The 21,176-nt window shown below is 40.9% G+C and overlaps 2 protein-coding genes across 2 annotated transcripts; one reads left to right on the top strand and one right to left on the bottom strand.

The window, feature by feature from the left end:
* The first annotated feature begins 223 nt into the window (after positions 1-223).
* sumf1 (sulfatase modifying factor 1) lies at positions 224-6,857 on the top strand. Its single transcript, XM_080460793.1, has 9 exons — positions 224-570; positions 2,443-2,616; positions 2,712-2,786; positions 3,552-3,634; positions 3,819-3,941; positions 4,060-4,174; positions 5,097-5,210; positions 5,292-5,351; positions 6,042-6,857. Exons 1-9 carry the CDS (start codon positions 304-306, stop codon positions 6,141-6,143), a joined length of 1,113 nt encoding a protein of 370 aa, XP_080316919.1. The 5' UTR covers positions 224-303; the 3' UTR covers positions 6,144-6,857.
* On the bottom strand, positions 6,858-15,998 carry LOC308108834 (leucine-rich repeat neuronal protein 1-like). The gene is made up of 2 exons (XM_080462094.1): positions 15,721-15,998; positions 6,858-9,954 (listed from the first exon to the last, which is right to left on the bottom strand). The coding sequence occupies exon 2, from the start codon at positions 9,745-9,747 to the stop codon at positions 7,600-7,602; it is 2,148 nt and encodes a 715-aa protein (XP_080318220.1). The 5' UTR covers positions 9,748-9,954; positions 15,721-15,998; the 3' UTR covers positions 6,858-7,599.
* Between the last annotated feature and the right edge of the window lie 5,178 nt (positions 15,999-21,176).

The raw sequence follows: 21,176 nt of genomic DNA, 5'->3' as shown, positions 1-21,176 counted from the left end.
AAAAAAAAAGAAAAAGAATGGTTTTTGTTAAATAAACGGTGTATGCAGTTTTTAAATGAATTATTAATTTACGCCCAAACACAACTAAAAGGCGTCTTTTGCAAGCCCGTGTATGAATTTGCTGTTAATAACACGAATATATATATATATATATATATAAAACTTATATTTCAACATGCCAAAAAAGAAAGAGTTAAAATGACGTCACTGCATCCAGCTGACTGACCACGTGACTTTGCGGAAGTGTGTGTCCCAGAAGCATGAACAGACATTGGCTATTGATCAGTGTGTTTACAGACCAAAATGGTGAGCTGTTTGGCTTTTTTCATCATCTTCGGGTGTTTGAACAAAGTGTGGGGCCTTCAGAGCTCCTGTGGGGCCGGGCAGGAGCCCGTCGCCCCAGAGGGAGCAGCAGGCTGCGGCTGTGACAGGCTGCAGAGAGCCGCCGCCGCCGCTGCAGCCCGGGAGCCGGTGGAGGAGGGTACAGAGCCCGCAGAACCAGCTGTCAAATACTCCAAAGACTCCAATGGAGCGGTGCTGGGAGGTGATGCCAACAAACTACTGAGTCCGGTATGTTCTGATGATATATTTATTTTATTTATTTCGATAGTCTTCAGAAAACAAAACAGAACAATCAACAAAGTTATTAAAGGTCCACAGAGATAGGTTTGCATGTGCGTTACTGTTGTACGCTAATGCTGATCTCTCGGGCCACAGGCTTATGCTTTGACATTGCTCTATCCAAATCAATGTGTTCCCATTAAGATGTACAGGGGCAAGTTGAAAAACTTTCTTTGTTAGGTATACCAACAACTCTTCACAAACAAAGGCCTTTGAGATGGCACAGTGTTTTTGTCTCCTTCTGTTTATCTTTCATTCACACGAAACTTTAAATATTACATTGTGCCGTAAGAGAACTTTGAAACAAAGGGCTACTTGTTACACATTTCCTGAATAAGTTTTTGCTGAGGAATGTATCCATACTCACAGATTCCATCATTATACATGCGTTATGCATTATACATACATACATACATCATGTGTGTTGGCGTAAGGTGACATCTAAAAGATCCAGGACAATGGCCCTCTTGGACCACAGCTGGACAATACTGGGTTAGATGATCTTGTGCTGTTATGAAAAGTCATACTGAAGCTTTTTTGTTTTCCTTAGAGGCATTTTTAAAACTTTGTGATCTGATTCTCATCATGTCTCTTCTACAATTTATTGCTAAATTAAAGATACCCAGACTTTGGCATAAACATTTGAAATCCAATGGATAGATGAGCCTCATCTGTAAAAGTTCAGAAAGAAAATCTTTGGGCATGAAACATTTACTAATGAACATCATAACAACTGATTTAACAAAAAATAAATAAACAAATGAGGGGGAAACTAATTACTCTAATGTTGATTGTGTTGATAATTCATGTAAGTATTAACGGAGAAAAAACATATCAGAGTGACTTCATGTTGATTAAGCATCCAGTGTGTCATTTTGATCTCTCAGCATTTTAATAATGAAGCTCAAAACAATTTGTGTTAACTTCATTTATCTCCTCCACGCTACACTAAAATGTCCATGGAAATAATCTACAGTTTGTCCACAGATCATGAGGCAATTTTCAAGAATCGTGGACATATTCAGTCCTTTTCAGACAAATATTGTTAATATTTTCTCCAATTTGGTCCTGTTCAAAGTTCAAATGTCCAAGCTGCAGTTTCACAGTTGCCACAGTTGCTCTTGTGTTATTTATAGAGTACTTTCTCTTGATTCTGTGCTTGATACAGCAGTGCATCCCTCAACAAGCTTCCCTAATCAGATTGGGATTTCTAGTGACGGTAAGAGGCATTTCAGGTCACTGCCAGCTTTTACCTATCCAGCTCTGTGCTGAAAAATCTCCGACTGTATTCGGTAACAGACTCGGTTATTTGACGGCATCAGCAATAAGCATGCATGTCAATAATAACGCGGCCAAACAACATTGACAGTACAACTGTTTAAGTTGGATGTTCCACAATGATAATTCTAAACACAAATATGTAAGTAGCCGGCAGTGATGAATAATCATCTGATTTCAAACTGATTTGATCTCATAAATATATCAAGCTGCAGCAAGATGACGTGAAACATTCTAGCTTGTGGTGACTAAAGATTAATTATGTTTTCACTCTTTCACAATATCTTCTGAGTTTGCAGAAGGGCGTTTCATAGGTTTTTGGAATGATTTAGGAGTTTTTCTTGGTTATTTTAAGATAATCCATCATTCTGTTATAATTAACGCTTTGTCCTGCTGAATTTCTTTTTATTTGAAAAGACAATCTGAATTGTCTTCCTAAAAATCAGTGCTGACACACTGCGCTTGCTCATTCTTCAGATTTGATGGACAGTTTGTCTATTTGTGAGGTATGGGGTTAAAATGAGGATTGTTTGCATACTGCAGATGGTTCAGCTTTCTGGAGGAGAGTTCTTGATGGGAACAAATGACCCAGCCATTCCTGCAGACGGAGAAGGTCCTCAGAGGCTGGTGCATGTGGACTCGTTCTACATGGACATACAGGAAGTCACCAACCAACAGTTCCAGAGCTTCGTCACTGCGACTGGATATGTTACAGAGGTATCCGATCATTACAGCAGCTCAAGATTAAATCACACTGTTATTCTCAGTTGCTCATAATGTTCCTTTTTTTAATTTATTTTTTCTTATTTCAGGCAGAAAAGTTTGGAGACTCGTTTGTATTTGAGGGCATTTTAAGTGAGCGAGTCAAAAATGAAATCACTGAAGCAGTAAGTACATTTACTCAGTCAACGGTTTACTTTGAAAATCTATGCACACATTAACAGTTTTTCCTCTATTAGTATTTCACATATGACACAACATGCGAATACGTTTAAGCATCGCAAAAAAATGACTGAACACTAAGTTTGAGGTTGCCATGGAAATCTACGATATTTAAAGCTTTTTCAAATGACGTTCTTTCTGTATGCTTGTAGTTTATCCGGGCTGTTGTTTTGCTGCCTGTATTGAGGAAAGAGAGGAGACTTCATTCAAGATTTTGCATTATATTATAGAATAAAAATTATTTAGCTTTTCAACACAGAGCAGTGGTTTAATCCAATTCTGTGAAGATTTTTTTAAGCGAGGGCCTGTATGTTTTATTTTACTTTGCTTTTTTTTTTTTGTTTATGTTCTAGTAATTTGTGCCACTAACTGATAACCCCTGATCTGTAAAAACTAAGATGATTATGTAGTCTTCAAAGAGTGTTGACAACAAGTTGTAGGAGAAAAGAGCCCAAAGCAGGCCTTCTAGAGATTCTAGTGAGACTGTGGGAACTTCACTGCTTCATCTCAGCTGTCATGTGCAGCCTGGTCATGTGACTGCGGAGGAGCTGTGTCGCTTTGAGTGCAGCAGAGCTGGAAACCATTAGTACCACTACTCTCCTGTAAAGACTATCTTGTAGGAACTCTGGAGGTGTGTTAAATAAACAATTGGCATGACGTGAGAAAACCCTCATCAGTCATTAAACGCTGGGTCTATTACTTTGTTTTAGGTGGCTGCTGCCCCCTGGTGGCTCCCAGTCAAAGGGGCCAATTGGAAGCATCCTGAGGGTTCAGACTCCAACATCACAGACAGGTAGACATGTCCAACTGTACAGGTGTATATAGTAAGAGCACTATGTTTTGAGAATGACACTGTGTATGTCTAAGCGTCAAGTCTTTTATTTATTTTGTTGAATTTTGAAATGCCTTTTGGAAAACGCAAGAATAGATCAATTAAAGAAAAGCTCAGTAATCAACTTTACTTCTTTTTGCGACAGGATGGATCATCCTGTTTTGCATGTCTCCTGGGCAGATGCTGTTGCCTACTGCTCCTGGGCCGACAGGAGGCTTCCTACAGAGGCAGAATGGGAATATGCCTGCAGGGGGGGGCTCAAAGACAGGTGAAATTTCTCCTCATGAAGAGACACTGACACATGCCAATATGTGGAGGCATTCATAATCATCTGGATATAAAGTACATCTCGGTTTAACTTCAAGATGTGTTGCTTCTATGTGTAGACTTTACCCCTGGGGAAACAAGTTAAACCCTAAAGGACAGCACTATGCCAACCTCTGGCAGGGGGACTTCCCCACTGACAACTCTGCAGAAGATGGATTCATCAAATCTTCACCGGTATGGCGGACAGGAGAGCAAGAAGAGATGCCATCATACTGATGAGTCTGTTAAAGGATGACCTGTTTTATTGAGGCAACGCTACTAAAATTCACAGTAAATAAATACTGTAGGAGATTGGAGCTCATTTTAGATTTTGATTAAATCCCACTGGGGGTTCACAGTTTCTATTATATGATTTTAATTAAATCTCCTTCCCTCCATAGTGGCTTTAAAATGCAATCTTAACACCAATCAATTATGAGTTTAGAGTCAACCATAAATCTATTTACCTAGTCTTTGAGGTCAGTTGAAATACGTTTGCATCTTTCTGACCTTGTAAGCTAAATATATATGTTATACACAAAGGTAAATTTCATTTGGATCACAAAGCCGTCCTTTCTACTAACAGTTTCTCATGTGTACTCATTCAGTATTTTGCTAAAATCACATTCTGGAAAATCTAGAGTTCAAATACTACAGAGTTTGAATTTAACTTTTTTTTTTTTTTTTTTTGCAAACTTTGTAGACTTGAGACTTTTCAGAGAGATGCACTCATACGTATGAAAAAAGCTGTTTTTGGCCAAGATGATGAAACCAATGAACAGCATGACTCCAAATGATCATTATTAGGCTCATAATGCAGACTTGACATAATTTTTCTATTTATTCATTGATAAGCTTGGCTCTTATGGATTACATACAGCATGCAGTTTAAGCAGCTCAGGTTTGGAAAATAAAAGCATATCGAAGGAAAAAACATCAGAATATACTTGGTAGTACGAACATGAGCCTTAGACATTGGTCATATTTAAAATAAGAGATGATTCAATTCAATTCAACTTTATATAGCACCAAATACAACGCAGTCATTCCTTGGTGCTTTATAGAGAAGCCCAACATGAAGGCATTAATGTGATGTCATTGTTCCCGTACCCTGCAGGTGAAGTCCTTTCCTGCCAATAGTTTTGGCCTGTACGACATGGTGGGGAACGCATGGGAATGGACCTCAGACTGGTGGACTGTGCATCACACTGCAGAGCAGAAATACAACCCAGTAGGCACACATAACTGTACAGTGATGCTTTTTCCCCAATCGTATCTATCTTCTTATTACACTGTCTCTTCCTGCTTCCAGACTGGTCCTCCTTCAGGCAAAGACAAAGTGAAGAAAGGAGGATCATACATGTGCCACAAGGTAAACACAACTGCAACACCTTCAATGGTATAGTTTAGTGGTTTGGATGATTGCAAACATGGATTATATTGTTTAGATTGTAAAACATGCGTTTTGAAACATTGTGAAGACCAAATGACTTCAAATATTATAATAACCTCACGATTTGTTGGATTTGCAATATAAGGATGCTTTGCTATTTGAGTTGATCAATAAGTAGAAACGTTCCGGTAAGCGAGGCAGTCCTGGTGCTTTTTAACATATATATCAACGATATAAACAAATCTGGCATCAGTGTTTCTGTTGAGATGGGGGCAGCTTTCTCTTACTGTCCACCTGCTTTATAATGAACTGCAAATACTCCCTCTCCTATTTCATCTTTTGTCCATGTTTGTTCTCAGGTCTTAGTTGTTAGTGTTTGCCTCATCACTTGTTCTCTGCCTCCACTGATATCCACCCACTGGTGACCATTTCTGCTCGCTTGCACCAGCTTTTGTTTCCATGGGAATTACCCAAGTCAAAGCCAAATATTCTTTTTATGCAGAGATCTGTTTATTTCATCAGTTAAACATGCAAGGATGCAGGAGACAACCATCAAGCACATTTTTAACTTGAAAGCATTAATTAATATACTGCAGGTTTTATTGGTGGGAAAAAAAATGTATCTTAAATGATATAAAGTTTCCTTCTTCTCTTTCCCTCCGCCGCCAGTCTTACTGTTACAGGTACCGATGTGCAGCTCGAAGTCAAAACACTCCGGACAGCTCAGCCTCCAATCTTGGTTTTCGCTGCGTTTCTCAGGACGAACGATGACCTGACCTGACCTGCACATCTTGAATAGACTCTCTTAATCACATTGATTTCCAAACCACAGAACGAACTTGGAAAAGGATTTTGTGATTGAAACGATGAGTTCCATGACCTCCTATTGTTGCCATGCATATGAGGGAGAATGAATTGAGAAGAAGTCCCGTTTTATTTCTTTGAATAATGGTGGAGCTTTTAACATTTGGATTTTGATGCATTAGTAAGACATTTTCTGGAGAAATGAAGGGAAACATTTGTTGTCTCAGTTTTGTATGAGAAGGTTGTTTGTTTTTTTTACAAGTGGAGAAATGCTTCACTGAGGCATGGGGGTGGCACAGTGGTGTAGTGGTTAAATATGAGAAACATCATGGTTTGAATCAACAAGGCTTCGGTGTGTGCGCGTGCGTGAGACCTGGTCAGTGCCTTTCAGTGGGTTTATGTGATAAGATCTGTTTATTTGTGCAGTTTTTCATAAAGAAACATTTGTATTTTTAAATAGTACTAATAAATGAAATCAAACCAGATCAAGTTTTTGGTTTTAATCGTTTTTTTTAACTGACGGATTGCATGTTGTAATATGTAGCATCCGCCAGGGGGCAGCACAGTTTGCAGTTCCAGTTTCACAAAACTAATGACATTTCTCATCAAGAGGTGAGATTACTAGTCTATTAAGGACAACATAACATGAGGATGTAGGAAAAATAAAGCTTGAATATCTGCAAAAAAACCCAACTTTATTTTACTTCAACAATACATACTGCATGTGAAAATAAACTAAGCAATAAGCAAAAAGGTCTAGCCAAACAAAAGACTTGGAATGACCCAAATTTTCTAGTGCAACTTAATATAAAAAAAAATTAAATAATGATTTTGAAGTTTTTTTTTTCTAGCATTAAACATCACATTTATCAGCAAACTAAAATCCTATTCTCTTGCAGTAGAAATGAGAGCTCAAAGGTATAGTTGATACAACATTACTGCACAGTTGCTAACATTCAGTAGACAGTTTAACAAGTCTAAACCCCGCTGTCAGCTTTTAATTGGAGTTCATACAAACTCCGATATCTATCAGTGCACAACAGATAAACTGTTTTACAAAACTGAGAAATAAACACTGCTTTCTACTAATGCTGCAAGACCATTAGGCCATATTGCTTTCAAATTAACCCAAAAGAAAGTGAGTTAAAAAAAAATGCACCACAGAAAGAGAGCAAAGCAACTAAGACAACCTGGAGGCTAAATACAGCTGCCATTTCAGAGTCCAGTACAATAAAGAGATAGAAAGAATCCAAGGCGATACGCTATACTAATAAAAATCCTGCACTTGATCACTCTGCCTCTTATTAGCAAAGCTGAGAATACAAAAAAACATTTGCAACGTTATTTGACTTTTGCACAAAAATTGCAAAAGTGTGTCCTTTTGTGCTACTGAAGAGGCATTTTGGGCCTCTGTAGTTAATCCTCACCACATGTAATAACTACGTGTGGTGTCCACTGGAGAGGGTTTCCCCTCCATACTGCCATCTTTGTCCTTCTCCCCCTCTGCCTCCCACAGGTTAATAAGTGGCGGGTACAGCTCATTAAGTGGGATGGACGAGGTCTTCAGCATGTATTTCTTCAAGGAGTGGTGGTAGTTTTTTCTCTTCCATCTGCGGGCCATGTAGACACCTACAGTGGCCAGACTGAGGAAGGCCAGCATGGTGGACATTATAGCCAGCACAGCTGCACTTGGGTGCTGGTCTGAAAGGTCCAGGGCAAAGGTTGCGCTACGTGTTGTCACATTAACACAAGACTTGTGCATCTGCAGGTGAACGTTGGAGACTGTGAGGCATACCTCATACTCAGTGGCAGGTTGAAGGTGTGTGAGGTTGTACTCATGAACGTCCACGGGGACGCGGGCTGTGTAGGTGATGTGTGGGTTGTCGATTTTCATGGTGGCTGAAGCCCACTTCAGGTTGGAGGTCATGACGTTGGAGTTGACTTTCCAGGAGACCAGGATGGAGTGAGACTCGGTCTGCTTGACATAGATTTTCATCACCTGAGCACTGTCTAGCAGGGTGCCATTTATACGAATGGTGGCGACTCGTGTGTCAGCACCTTCCGTGTTTTGGGCCACACATGTGTAATGACCGGAGTCTTCCACTTGCACATGTGACAGCCGTAGAGTCCCGTCACTGCTTAAATGGTACCGCTCTGACCCAGTGTCTATGGTGATTTTGGTTCCCAGAGGAGTGACCCAATATATTTCGGGCTCTGGCTCGGCCATTGCTCTACAATCCAGGCTCACACTCATGCCCAGCTCCAGGTTCAGGTGGCTGGGGAAGGTGTCATGAGATATGAGGGGGAGACACTGCTCCGAGGACTCTAGTAACTTTAACCCCCTGACGCGATGACCTCTCAGCTCTGGCGGGGTGGTGCAGAGCATGGCCAGGGGCTCCATGAATCGCACTGTGGTTCTGTTGGAGCTCATCCACTGGAGGACACAATCGCAGCGCAGTGGGTTGCTATGAAGGCTGATCTCGCGTAAATTAGGCAACACTTCCACTGTGTGCTGGTAAAGGGCAGTCAGAGCGTTATTGTTGAGCATCAGGCTCTCTAGCGAAGGCATGTCTCTAAATGCCAACCTGTGGATGTAAGACAATTTAGGGTTGTTGGTGGCCTCCAGTTTTGTCAGTTCAGGAAGGTTGTCCAAAGCATAGCGATCAATAGCAACTAACTCCATCATATTGTTTATTCCCAATTCCTTCAGACGCAGCATATTTCTGAAGTCTCCTTCTTGAATTTTCTGAACTGGATTTTTGTTTAAATCCAAGAATTTCAGATTAGGGACATTCTGAAGGGCGCGCTGAGGGATCCTGGCCAATTTGTTGTCGTAGAAAGAAATGCTCTCCAAATTATCTAGACCTACAAATGCATTTCCTGGAACATCAGTGAGATCCATGCCAGCAAGAACAAGGCTCCTCAGCTTTCCTAGGGGCCTGAAGTTCATGTCAAGAAGGCCAATCACTGGGTTCTCCCCGATCATCAGGATCTCAAGGTTAGGTGTTTCTTCAAACCAGCGGCTGTCTATCACATGAAGCTTATTTGAGTTAAGGTGTAGGCGCAGCAGGCTGTGCAGCCCCGCAAACGCTCGAGGGGAGATGGAGCTTATCTGGTTGTGATTGATGTAGAGCTCCTGGAGGTTGGAGAGGTTTCCCAGGCAGTGGTCGGGCAGCTCGGTGATCTGATTCTCCTCGAGATGCAGGGTGGTCAGGTGATTCATGCTCCTCAGGCCAACTGCTTCTACAGTGCTGAAATTATTCTGGGATAGATCCAGCTCAGTCAGATTGAACAGTGCCTCCAGCTCTCCACTGGTACGAGAAATGGTGTTGCTTTGGAGCAGTAACACTTGGGTATCCACCGACAGGTTGCTCGGAATATGTGTCAGCCTCAAGTCATTGCAATCCACTGTCGTTGCCTCCTTGTAGGTTGATTGGGGGGTGAACCAAGGGCGGATCTCGCAGACACACAAACGAGGACATTGTTTGCAATGGACTGGCAAGGACGAGCACAGAAGCAGTGCCATGCACAGCCAAATCAGAGGAGGCCAAGGCTGAAAGCTGAGAGCCATGTTGTCTGCGCTCTCTCTCGGCTCACAAAAGACTTAGATGAGTGGGCAGTGTCTGGGAGAAGGCTATGAGAAAATGGTTCATGAGTATTAGCCTTTTTGCTGTGTGCTGTTTAGCCAAACGGTAAAGTATTTGCAAACGGCAAGCGAAACAGGCATCTGGTCCAAACTTTGCTCGCGCACCTCTTCTCCACACCTCCAGTTTAAACCCTGAAGAGAAACAGAAAAAAATTAAGTTAAAACATGGAACGTTTTTTTTTATTTTTATTAAGTATCTCAATAATAGAAACACAGCACATTTAGAGAAAAAAATCTGACAGCTCAACAGAAGCAAGTGAGAAACTATAACTTGATTTAGAAAATCAGGTGAAAGTGAAAGATTCCCACAATGTCACATCGTAGATATTTCCGGGACTCGAGGACGTGTCGCACAGGGTAGAACACATCTGTCAAATTCATCTGGTGCACCTTCTATCATGCAGGCATTTATTCCTGACTTTTAATGAGCTCTTGCACAGCCAGAAACAGTTTGATAGGCATAGGTTTTTGAGGAATACACTTTTACATCGAAGTAGACACTGAGACTAATCATGCTGGGAAATGACTTTCCTTGGGTAAAAAAAAAAAAAATTCTTGTAAAGATCTATTACCTCCGCAAAGAACTCAAGACTCTTTTAACATCATAGTTAAAATCAGTACACTTCCTAAAGGTTTCCATTTACCAGACTAACTGAACTAAGGGAGAAAAGAAGGTGCACTGATGCTCTCTATGATGGAGTTGATGACGTGTATTTATCTATTCATTTATTTATTCATTTATAAAATTAATGGGTGGGGTGGGGGGGTTAGATTATCTGCATACCAGCTTAGTATCATTTATCCTCTTGAACCAGTGTTTGGGATGAGGCACAGTCAGCAGCTCTGGTGAGCTCGTTACACAACAGGCTTAATGCAGATGCAATATGTGCTCTTCACTGTTAATCACCCACTACTTTTGATACGGACCGTGCTCGGCAGACACATGGAATCAATCCATTCTTTTCTCAAGGAGTCGTAGCTGTTTTATGCCACTGTGGATGCGCATGCGAGCGTGCGTGCTTCAGTCATTGCGACCCACAGAAAGAGAAAGTCGGGTGAGTTTTGTTTTGCCTCAAAAACTGACAAGTTACTCTGACATTACCACAAAATAAATAGAGTATTTTTTCTCGTTTTCTTTCATGCGCTGTCGTGCACTGCAATGTGTTGACACCCTCTCAATGGATTTTCTTCACATTCGCAAGTGCAATGATACAAAGGCAGCCTAACCAAAACACAGCATGAGCCTGTGAGAAATTTGACATAATGTTTACATAAATGTAAGGAATGCTAGAAAAGAGTGGCTGTATGGAAAAAGTAGAATAAAAAAAACAAAAAGGTGCCTAAATCAGAAACAAAAGTTCAGTATGAAGTATCAAACATCCCTAATACTTATAACCCTCTGACTAACAATACATGTAACAATATCAGGTGGCTGGTCTCTGCACTGACCCGGTCACAGATGAAATGATCGCACAGACTTCCTAAGTGTAACTAAAGCGTGACAGCGGGGAGTCGCTCCTTCTCTTGGCTCTATTAGTTCCTGGTTGGAGAATACGTTGCATCTCCTTCTGGCGCTAATCACACACCATGCAGTTACTCATATAATCCATTCTGATGTTGGACAATTTAATTGGGAGCCAAAAATATACTCTGCCATGCTATCAGAGGTTTACTGGGGAATGCTTGCGTCTGTCTTCTCATTTCATGTGTTGATGAATATTAAACTGGAGGAGACAGGCAGAGTAATTGCTGCTTTCATGCTGAGGTCATAAAACTCCAACACCTGGCGCCAGGTTTCTGGCAGCACCATGGAGGTCTCCATCCCAAGTGTCCCACTGTGTGTACGTGATTACCTCTTTGACCCAATGAGACTTTGCTGAGCAAATATGTACTTCTTTTTACTGACAATCAACCTACACAAATTAGTACTCGCATACTCAAAAGTATATCGAGGAAAATACGCCACAAAAAAGGTTTTTCGTGACATCAAGCCTTTTTGTCCTGGTGCCAACTCAGCTAAACAGACCACAGACTTACTACACTGTATCTGAAGGGAAAGTTTCGATTTAGCTCATACCTTAACAACTGAATCATATACGTTGTGTTTGGGCTTAAAATGCAAACAAATCTTATGTACAGTATGTTCCCTACACAGTCTGATTGTATTTGTTAGATACATATTTTTATTGTGCCTTGTTGCCCTGTTGAATTTCATATTTGCTTCAGAACATTTTGGTCTAACTTTGATAATAGAATATTAAAATGATCAACACAAACTCTGAAGCTCATCACATCGTGTGCAAGATAGGTCTCATTTTGCAGGAGTTAGAATTTTAAGAATTGTTGTTCTCAGTGATACGATTAGGTCCCCTGGTTCCAAACAGCACTGTACTGGTGGCGTACAAGCAGTCAGACCCTGAACATATTCTGTTAATCTCATTGCTAAGTCTGTGGAAAAGCAAAAACATTATAGGATATATAATTAAAAATACATGATTACAAGAATACTGACTTTGCAACCCTCTTCTCACTCACTAAATATGCATTGGGCCACATCCCATCACCCCCTTATTTGACATAGTGATTTTGACATGCATGTATACGCAGACAGGGAGGAGGCAGAAAAATCCTTCAACAGCTTGGTATTATCCAGCTGACTGTCTGAGCCGAAGCCTCCAGCAGGAGGATTTGCACTCTTTGCTCAGCCAATCCTGCTGAGGTTTTATTCTAAGTACACATTGTGCATATATAACACTCTCACATCTATCTTCAGCTACCATATATATTTACAGTAGCTAATGCAGGCATGTGGCTCATATAAACCTTCAGAAGATCAATGACCCTAGGGATCAACGCAAGACAACAAACTGTAATTGCTCAGCATAATGAGGTTGGCCTGCTTCGTGCTAAGGCCCCATAGATGCATTTAGAAGACAGGTTCACTGGACGGTGCAGGGAGTAAGATAATCAGAGCCATTGGATTGAGATAAACCTGCAGTTGGATTACGGATCATTTATCTTTGAATATGTGCATTGCATATCTTCTTTGGTGCCGTGGACAGTCGTTGACAGAGAGTTTTATTGAAGAATTTGACTTCTTCATTGCATAAGTGCTTAGATGTAATGTTGCTAATATTTCATGTCACTGTGTGCCATGAGAACAGCGGGAGGTTCCTCATGTGACAGCACACTGCTTTGTTTTTCCATAGGAGGCAATGCTTTCACCCGGCTGTTTCAGTGGCCCTTTTCACTGGGTGCAAAATGTAAGCACCGTTTCTGAATCAGCAGCCACACAGGCTCACAGACATGCCATCACCATGGCGACGGCTATGCCACCAGCATTTGTGTTTCATAACCAAATGAGAAGACATGAGAAGACAGCTATTGGTGCCATGGGGTACTAATCCCAGTGAGAACAGCAACTGGTGCAAGAAGGGAACTACAACATAAAACCACATGGCAAAACAACAGAGCATATGTTCATGAAAACATTTCACTCAGCACTTGTAAACACAACCCTGTCTTCATGTTCAAGCAAGCACGCACGTTTTCTTATCAATGTACCCCTTTTTCCAATGACATCTTCACAGATTTCCTTTTTCAATCTTTATTCCTCAAGACAAATGGTTGCAATCCAGAGCTAATGCTGAGATACTGAAAAGCTAAGTAGTGCTGCCTGATGTTTCCTCCATGGCCTCACTGTGCTGGCCTGCCTGAGAGACATCCTCTTCCTGCTCCATTAGTATGCAAGCGTCTCACTTCACATCACAGAGGACTTTGGTGCAGCTGCTAATAGCAGAGGTGTAGCTGAGTAGGATAAGTATGCATGTCCACTCAGTCAGAAAGCAGAGGGAGAAGATGGAGAGCTATGCATCAGTTGCAGTGCCGCAGGAGGAACCTGCTAAAATGAAAATGCAACAGGACCGAAGGCACGAAGACCTTTGCAGGTTTGATAAAGTATGCTGCATAGTTTGTCAGAGTTTTTCCACAAAGGTTTAAAGTTGCAGCATCATAAACTGTCTCCATTTCTATTTACCTATTTCTATTCTATTCACTTAATATTCATATGGTAGCTTTATTATAAAAAAATGTTATACCACCCCCAACACCACACCACCACCACCACCACCACCACCACCAGTCACATTGTCTTTGAAATGTCAACATGTTGTTATTGTACAATCAATATGTCAAACTATGTCAAACTCTCCCATCTCTGGTGAACCTCTACTTGAAACCAATGTAACAGATGGAAACATATTGCATGCTGTTTTGATTAACCTATAAGTTACGGAAATTAAAAAGGGCAGTTTGAAAAAGAAAATTATAATAAATGTGCTCCTTCGTGATTTTTCTTCTCATTTTTGTTCATCTTGACAGTGCCTTAAGCGCAGATGATGTTTTTTATCGTATAAATGTACAAAAACCATGTCAGTATGCAAGTAAAAGTATGATTTTTCTCTTCACAATTATAATAAAAAAACAAAGACAAAACTGCTGACTCAGTCATAATATTGATGGACCTTTCAAATTGCCTATCATGTTTCCATGTTCCCCTTCAGATCACATTTTCAATGGACGAAGGTCAAGCTGTTGCACCCTTGTCTTCCCTTCACTGCTATGGGAACGCTCGCCCCAGCACATGCTGCAGAGTTAGCACCATAGCACACAATGGCTCCACACCCAAACACACACACGTACACACACACACACACAGACACACCAAGACATGTCTTTGTTTCAAAATTTTCTCACACTCCTCAGCTGAGGAGATACGTCACTGTGCATTGTGACTGCCAGGACTGGGGGAAGGTGCCAGAGGCTCACACACTCATATCATTGGTTCACTAGGTGACATCTGGATCAGTTATTTCCTTCTATTTACAAGACAAATTAACCAAGGCAAAGTTGTGAAGCTGCATTCAGGTGTAAGAATATGAATTATGCAATCCTCAGTTTTTGCCCATTGTTAGTGAAAAAAACAACAATAAAAACAAAAACTGGGGGATACGCTGGGATATATTTGCTTTAGTAATCCCTTTGTGTTCCAATGAGGGTTTTAGTAACAGGTGCTCTGTAATGCAGCAGCTGAAACAACAGAGCCACTTGACAAAGGTGACCCTCACAATGCAGATTCCCACGGCTGTCTCAAACTTCTGATTGTCTGTCTTTCTCCTCTTTGTCTTAATTCCAAACAACTGCCAATTTCCTGACTTTTCAACATGCAAATAGGTTTGATGAAGCAAATAGCCACAACTCAGCTGCTCCAGCTGCTTTTCTGCACTAGCCAGTGATACTGCAGTTTGTGTAAATATAACACTACATTGTTAGTTCAGCCTGCCGGTACAGTGAAAAGCCCAGGCTGTTGGCAACAATGCACCTTTACAATGTGAGGGTGATTTCACGCACATAAGACAGGTCAACAACATTTTTTTTTACCCAAGTCAACATTTACTAGGGAGCTAGATTTGTTTTTGCCATCAATTGTCGAGATTTAAATTTTCACAGTAACAATTTAAGTGTATAGAATGTCTGCAAACCACAGCAACCTTGCAAATTACTACTAAAATGCATTGCATTTGTAAAATAAATCGTAATGCAGGCAAGAACATGTAAACATCGACGAATTAGGAATTTAGTCGGATCCATTTCCCTGTTTAAAATGATATTGGTTCAAGCTACAACAGCCTTTACAACACGAGGATCACTTATTGTTTCATCTTTGTTGACCGGTGCAGTTCGCTAAACATGAATTGATGACTTCATCCTCATCGTTACAAACCGCCCTGTCCTACAAGGTAAAAAAAAAAAAAGAGAATAAAAACAAACAAACAAAGATTTAAATATTCCCAATTCCGCACATGGACACACGCACACACATGCACTCATCGCTCTCACCTATGAAGCGCTGGATCCTCGTGCAGGCTGGACTGCTGCAGGCTGCTCGTCTCTTAACCCGCGCGCTATCCGCAGCTCCGGGGTGATGCGCGACGGGGTGCAAGAGTATACGTTCAGGAATATGGACAGATCTGCAAGACAGATCCGCTCGTCCTGGCCCGGCTGGTGGTGGAAACACGCTGACACTTGAGAGGTGAAGAAGCAGCAGCAGCGGCAGCAGCAGCAGCTCCCGGAGACGAGCAGCTGCCACAGAGCAGGTCAGCTGCACTCAGAGCCACTGAGCGCTCTCAACACACAACCTCACCATCTGTCCTCTGTCCTGTCACCAGCAGCAGGGGAACACTTCAACAAAGTTGGGAAGACATCGGGAGACTGATCACATCACAGATTAATGTGATCAGTTGTGTTGGTGTCGATACAGAATCAGTCACACTGAAAGGAGGCAGGGACTGTTAATACAGTGCATTGTTCATTATTATGTAATGTTGTGAGGCGAAAGGCTATGCCTTAACTGAAACCCAGTGGTTATGTTCAGTTGAACTGGAGAAACGTTTTTAATAGACGAGGTCAAATACAATTGGAAAGTATTCTTAATAACTGTTACACTTAACCTCCATGGCATTGAATCAGGAGTGATGAGACTTCAAGACTTTTCTTTGTTTCTGGACAATTTTGTCTCATAAAATTAGATGCTTTGGTAAAGTAGTAGCTGATACAGTGTGCTGTGCCACCAACATTGTTGAATCCATTACCTGACAGCCACTGAATACACTACAACCGGAACTGTAAATATATCAATGTTCCATTATTTTTGAGCATTATAAATTCAACTAAACATTCAACAACTCATTGTTTTGGTTTGTATTGTCATTACAGTTGATCCACTTATGCATAGAAACAACCATTTTTATTATTGAAATATGTACTTTATCAACATATAGCTGCTGAACAAGTTCTTGAAGGAATAAAACTCATACCATGAAATCAGATGATAAAGTGAAGGGGTGACCTGCCCAGGGTTTACCTTGCCTTCAGTCATCTGGGATTGGCTCCCGCTCCTGCAAAATTCCGTTGGATTAATCACTACTGAACATTGATGGAGGGGACTGATGGATGGACAAGTGAAGTGCTCTGTGGTGAATGCTAAAGGACGTTTATGATTATCAAATCCCACAAACAATATATATGCCTTTTCCAGCCATATTCCATCAGATAATAATAACATAATATAAAGCAGATCAATTGGAATGCTGCCTCCAGGTCTCCCATTCAGTATAACACAGTCAGCTGCATTATACGACACTACAAAATCAATAGATGTATGTCTATTATGTCATATTCCAGATGTTGGAGGACAAAAGAGAAAAGAGACCCTTAAAGGAGAATTAAACTTCTGCTTCAGTATTATCTCAAGGTAAGTATTATTTTATGACTTATTTGCATTTGTCTTGTTTGAAAGATAAAATACCGATGATGTACATGGACAATAGTAAAGTACTAGATATGGATGTAGATTGAGCTCTCTCTCTCTCTCTCTCTCTCTCTCTCTCTCTCTCTCTCTCTCTCTCCAAGCTTGCTTGTTATCCTTAGATGCTCCATTATCACGAAGGGAAGGACCAAACTTAAGTTTGAGAGGAGATTCCATCCTCACCCTAACCCCTGCACCTCACTTTCTCAAAACCTTAAATCTCATTTTCATCATTAGAATTTATAACTTCCACAGTAAAGTTTCTCTCACAATCCCATGAGGACTCTCATTCCCTACAGTAAGCACAGATAGGACCCCTCAACATGAGTAGGAAAAATACACACACATACACCCACAGGAAAACACAGGGGAGTCAATGGTGAAAAATGAAGCACCTTTTTTCTCTCAAGCCTGTCACTTGTTTAGATTCCTTCTTTCCTCTCCTCCCCCTAGTCCTCCTCCTCCTCCTCCTCCTCCTCCTTGCATCCTCTCCAAGGGGAGCAGTGAAAATGACAACGTTTCATCACTTTCTGTTTGAGCTGCTACTTTGGGAGCTGCCAAGGCGGCTCTTCATCCTTACTGTAGTGACAGAGGACGAATGTGATCATCACTGCACAGTGACAGGAAAGTGTATCAGGCCGCTGTCATGTGCAGGTTTCATCAGTTTATGTTGGAATTTAGCAGATAATTAAACGATGGGTATGTTTACATTTTCAACACCAGTTGTAGAGTTTTCTGTCCTCTTATCAGCTCGACTTGTACTATCTCGGAGGGTTTGATTTAGCTCATCTCCAAATCACACTTGATGTGTTTATCTCTGTGAATCCTAGTTTTAACATTCAAACTTTAACCATTTAAAAGATGAAATTCATGAGAATGAACTATGATAAAACAGCAAAAAAAAAATCATTTGAAACAGATCGTACTATATTTTGTCTCTCCCTGACATAGAATCCATAGAGGTGCATGCTGTATACAACAAGGCATGTCATATTGGCCTTTAGAGGAGTCAAAGAGGCCAAGTCACATGCTGTCTCCAAGAAGAAAACGCCTAAAGAAAACCATAGGAGGCCACACTTCCTCCGAGACTAAGATGACTTCTGTTGCGTGACATTTTCAAAGTGAACATTATAAGTCTTTAGATTGAGCCATTTCAACTGCAGAAAGAAGAGCTGCACCAAATAACTGAGGAAAAAGCTAAATAATGGGTTGATATTTGATAGAAAAGTTAATCACAATTGCCTTTCTATAGTAAATGGACAGTAAATCCAGCCAGCTCAGCAAATAGACTTCATACAGGAAGATACAACTAAGCAGGTTCAAGAAAATATGGTTTTGTTTTTTTGTTAAATCTCCCTTTAGCTTGTAAATCCATCTTGACTGTGTTATTTGTTTGATATTGTATTAGATGGGTCTCACTTCCTGTGTGATTCAGTATTGCTGGATATTCAATGTAATTCCGTTTTATTTATATATCACCTGTTATAACATAACCAGCTCATGGCATTTTGTATTTTTAATAAAATACAGACAACAATCTCACCAACAATCTCACTTGAGTAAGTGAAATTAGGCATATAACACAACAGTTCAGTGCTCACTACCACTTAGTTTTGGCTGTAAGTTCCATACACTTGTGCAATGCTTCATGAAATCTCCGTTGGAGCAGGGTGAGGGGAAACCACTATGAACTGTTCAAAACACCTTCTCTGGCCACATACTATGAAAACAAAACCCATAGACTTCATATGGACTACATTTTCCATAACTTATGTAATGTAAAACTTCTACGTTTTCTTTACAAAGATGCGTTCTGAAATATAATTTTAGAAGTTTTCATTCAGAGAACTGTAAAACACTTCATTAGCATGCCACTGCATTAACAGGTCTCTTCAACTTAAGACCATGTCTGTTGGTACAAGGATGTCTTCATATCTGCACATTTAAATGACTTTCACTTTTGCAACAGGTATTAATACTGTTTTGGTGCATTTTGGTACCGTCCTCCTCCGATGCCTTCCTCGTTTTTAAATAGGATTTCTTTGCTCATTCTGGCCTCTTTATGTCATCCATTTCAGTTACTTGAACAGTGCCAAACACAAAATTTGAAATATGTTCTTAATATGTTCTTAAATATGAATCAGTAAGATAAATACAGTTGTCTGAACTGAACTGAACTGAACTGAACTGAACTGAACTAAATACCACCAGAGTCCTCCTGTTTCTCTCAATTACCCACTAAACTTTGGTAATAAGGAAAAACTAAAGCAAACCCAGAATCAGGATGGGTCATTTTTCTCCTTGCACCAGGGGATAGTGAAAGAGAAAGGAATAAACAGCAAACAAACATGTTGACGTCAGACAGCAAGCTAAGCCACATGCAAGCAATTTGCAAAAGGAGCACAAATTAAAAACTTTCAGCTCCACAGCCAAATATTCTACAAGAACTTATGGAGAGAGTGGAAAGAATAGAGAGAGCACAGACTGCAGAGAAAGAGAGACAAACGGTCAGAAACTGTCTCAGCATTTGTGGCAATAAGGGAGACCCATACACATACTGCAACTAACTTAAACAGGCTACATTAGACCTACAAACAGACAGGTAAGCAAGGTAAAAGAAACAACCCCAAAGGTAAGCATGGAACAGCTTTTATGCAGCCTTGAAGGTTCAGGCCAGCTGCAGTAGCTGATGATGCTTCCACATCAGCAAGTTCCTCTCAAGTAGGCCAGGGCTGCCTTCAAGTCAGTGGGAGGGGTGCAATACGATGTAAGATAATGAGACAAACAAGTATTTGACATCTCCTGCACGCTTGTTAATCAAATTAAGTTTTTTGTGTTAAGTTGTCCTAAAATTCCTAAATTGAAATCAAGATCAGATTATTCAGTGTTTAATCTGAAATGTAAAGGTTTTTTTTTTTTTTTTTGTGGTTTACTGCATTTTAATGCTTTAGGTCTGAGTATTCAGAGATAATATGGAGGAAAAATAACTTTAAAAACATCAGCATTGTTGTTTTATGGTATTCAATTGTGCTGGAAGTCAATTGGAACATGTCCCAGATCCTTTGCAATGTGTAAAAAAAACACTGTGGGAAGTGCTCCTGTCACTCAACCACCACCGAGAACTCAAAGTTGATTCAGCAGTCACTGTGTGTGTGTGTGTGTGTGTGTGTGTGTGTGTGTGTGTGTGTGTGTGTGTGTGTGTGTGTGTGTGTGTGTGTGTGTGTGTGTGTGTGTGTGTGTGTGTGTGTGTTGCACCAGACAAATCATAATTTCCCACCATTAACCTGCAGTTCTTGTGGTGTGGTTGCCATGGAAACACCTCCCTCCAAGGGAAGGCGATGCAGCATATCCACCGGTTTATTAGATCTCTGATCACACAGCTCCCTCCACATGGCCATCTGGGAAGCAAGCCACGGAGAAGCATATGCCCCCCATTTTACCTTTTGCGAGACTTCACATCATTTTTCCGCATTACACACCACTCAACGCAACACAAGGTGTTGGATTTTCTCGTCAGGGCCTGTTTTTGGTGTCGTGGAGGTGCAGAATATAAAATGAGAAATGCGGAGGGTTGCGATGAAGGTTGGGAGAAACTGAAATCCTCACACGCACACATGACTAATTTGCAACTGCGCTTACTATCGTTCTAACGTTTGTCCTAGTTTCTTACAATTTCTCAGGAGTCTGCTTGCATTATTATTGTTCCTTAAAAACAAATTGAAACGATCCACCCATTTCCCATACAGGTGGCTGGAGTTGGCAAAGGCAGGCTTAACCAGTGTACAGGTTTGCTAGTCCCTCACAACGCTATCACAGAGAGATATGCATGCACATTCACAACTACAGTAAATTTAGTGACACCAACACATCTAATATGCATGCCGTTGGACTGCAGGGGGGGAACCACAGCTCTTAGAGACGACCCACGCATGCACAGTGAGAACATGCAAACTCCATAAAGGAAGGCCTCCGAGACTGGAATCAAAGC

This window comes from Lipophrys pholis (assembly GCF_963383615.2).
Source record: "Lipophrys pholis genome assembly, chromosome: 4".
Lineage (NCBI taxonomy): Eukaryota > Metazoa > Chordata > Actinopteri > Blenniiformes > Blenniidae > Lipophrys > Lipophrys pholis.
The sequence above is the reverse complement of the archived record's forward strand: the minus strand, read 5'-3'. Positions and strand labels throughout refer to the sequence as shown.

Coding starts and splice junctions, on each gene's coding strand:
- sumf1 (XM_080460793.1), top strand. CDS start 304: ATGGTGAGCTGTTTGGCTTTTTTCATCATCTTCGGGTGTTTGAACAAA. Junction 5,211..5,291: donor CAGAGCAGAAATACAACCCA/GTAGGCACACAT, acceptor TCCTGCTTCCAG/ACTGGTCCTCCTTCAGGCAA. Junction 5,352..6,041: donor GATCATACATGTGCCACAAG/GTAAACACAACT, acceptor CTCCGCCGCCAG/TCTTACTGTTACAGGTACCG.
- LOC308108834 (XM_080462094.1), bottom strand. CDS start 9,747: ATGGCTCTCAGCTTTCAGCCTTGGCCTCCTCTGATTTGGCTGTGCATG.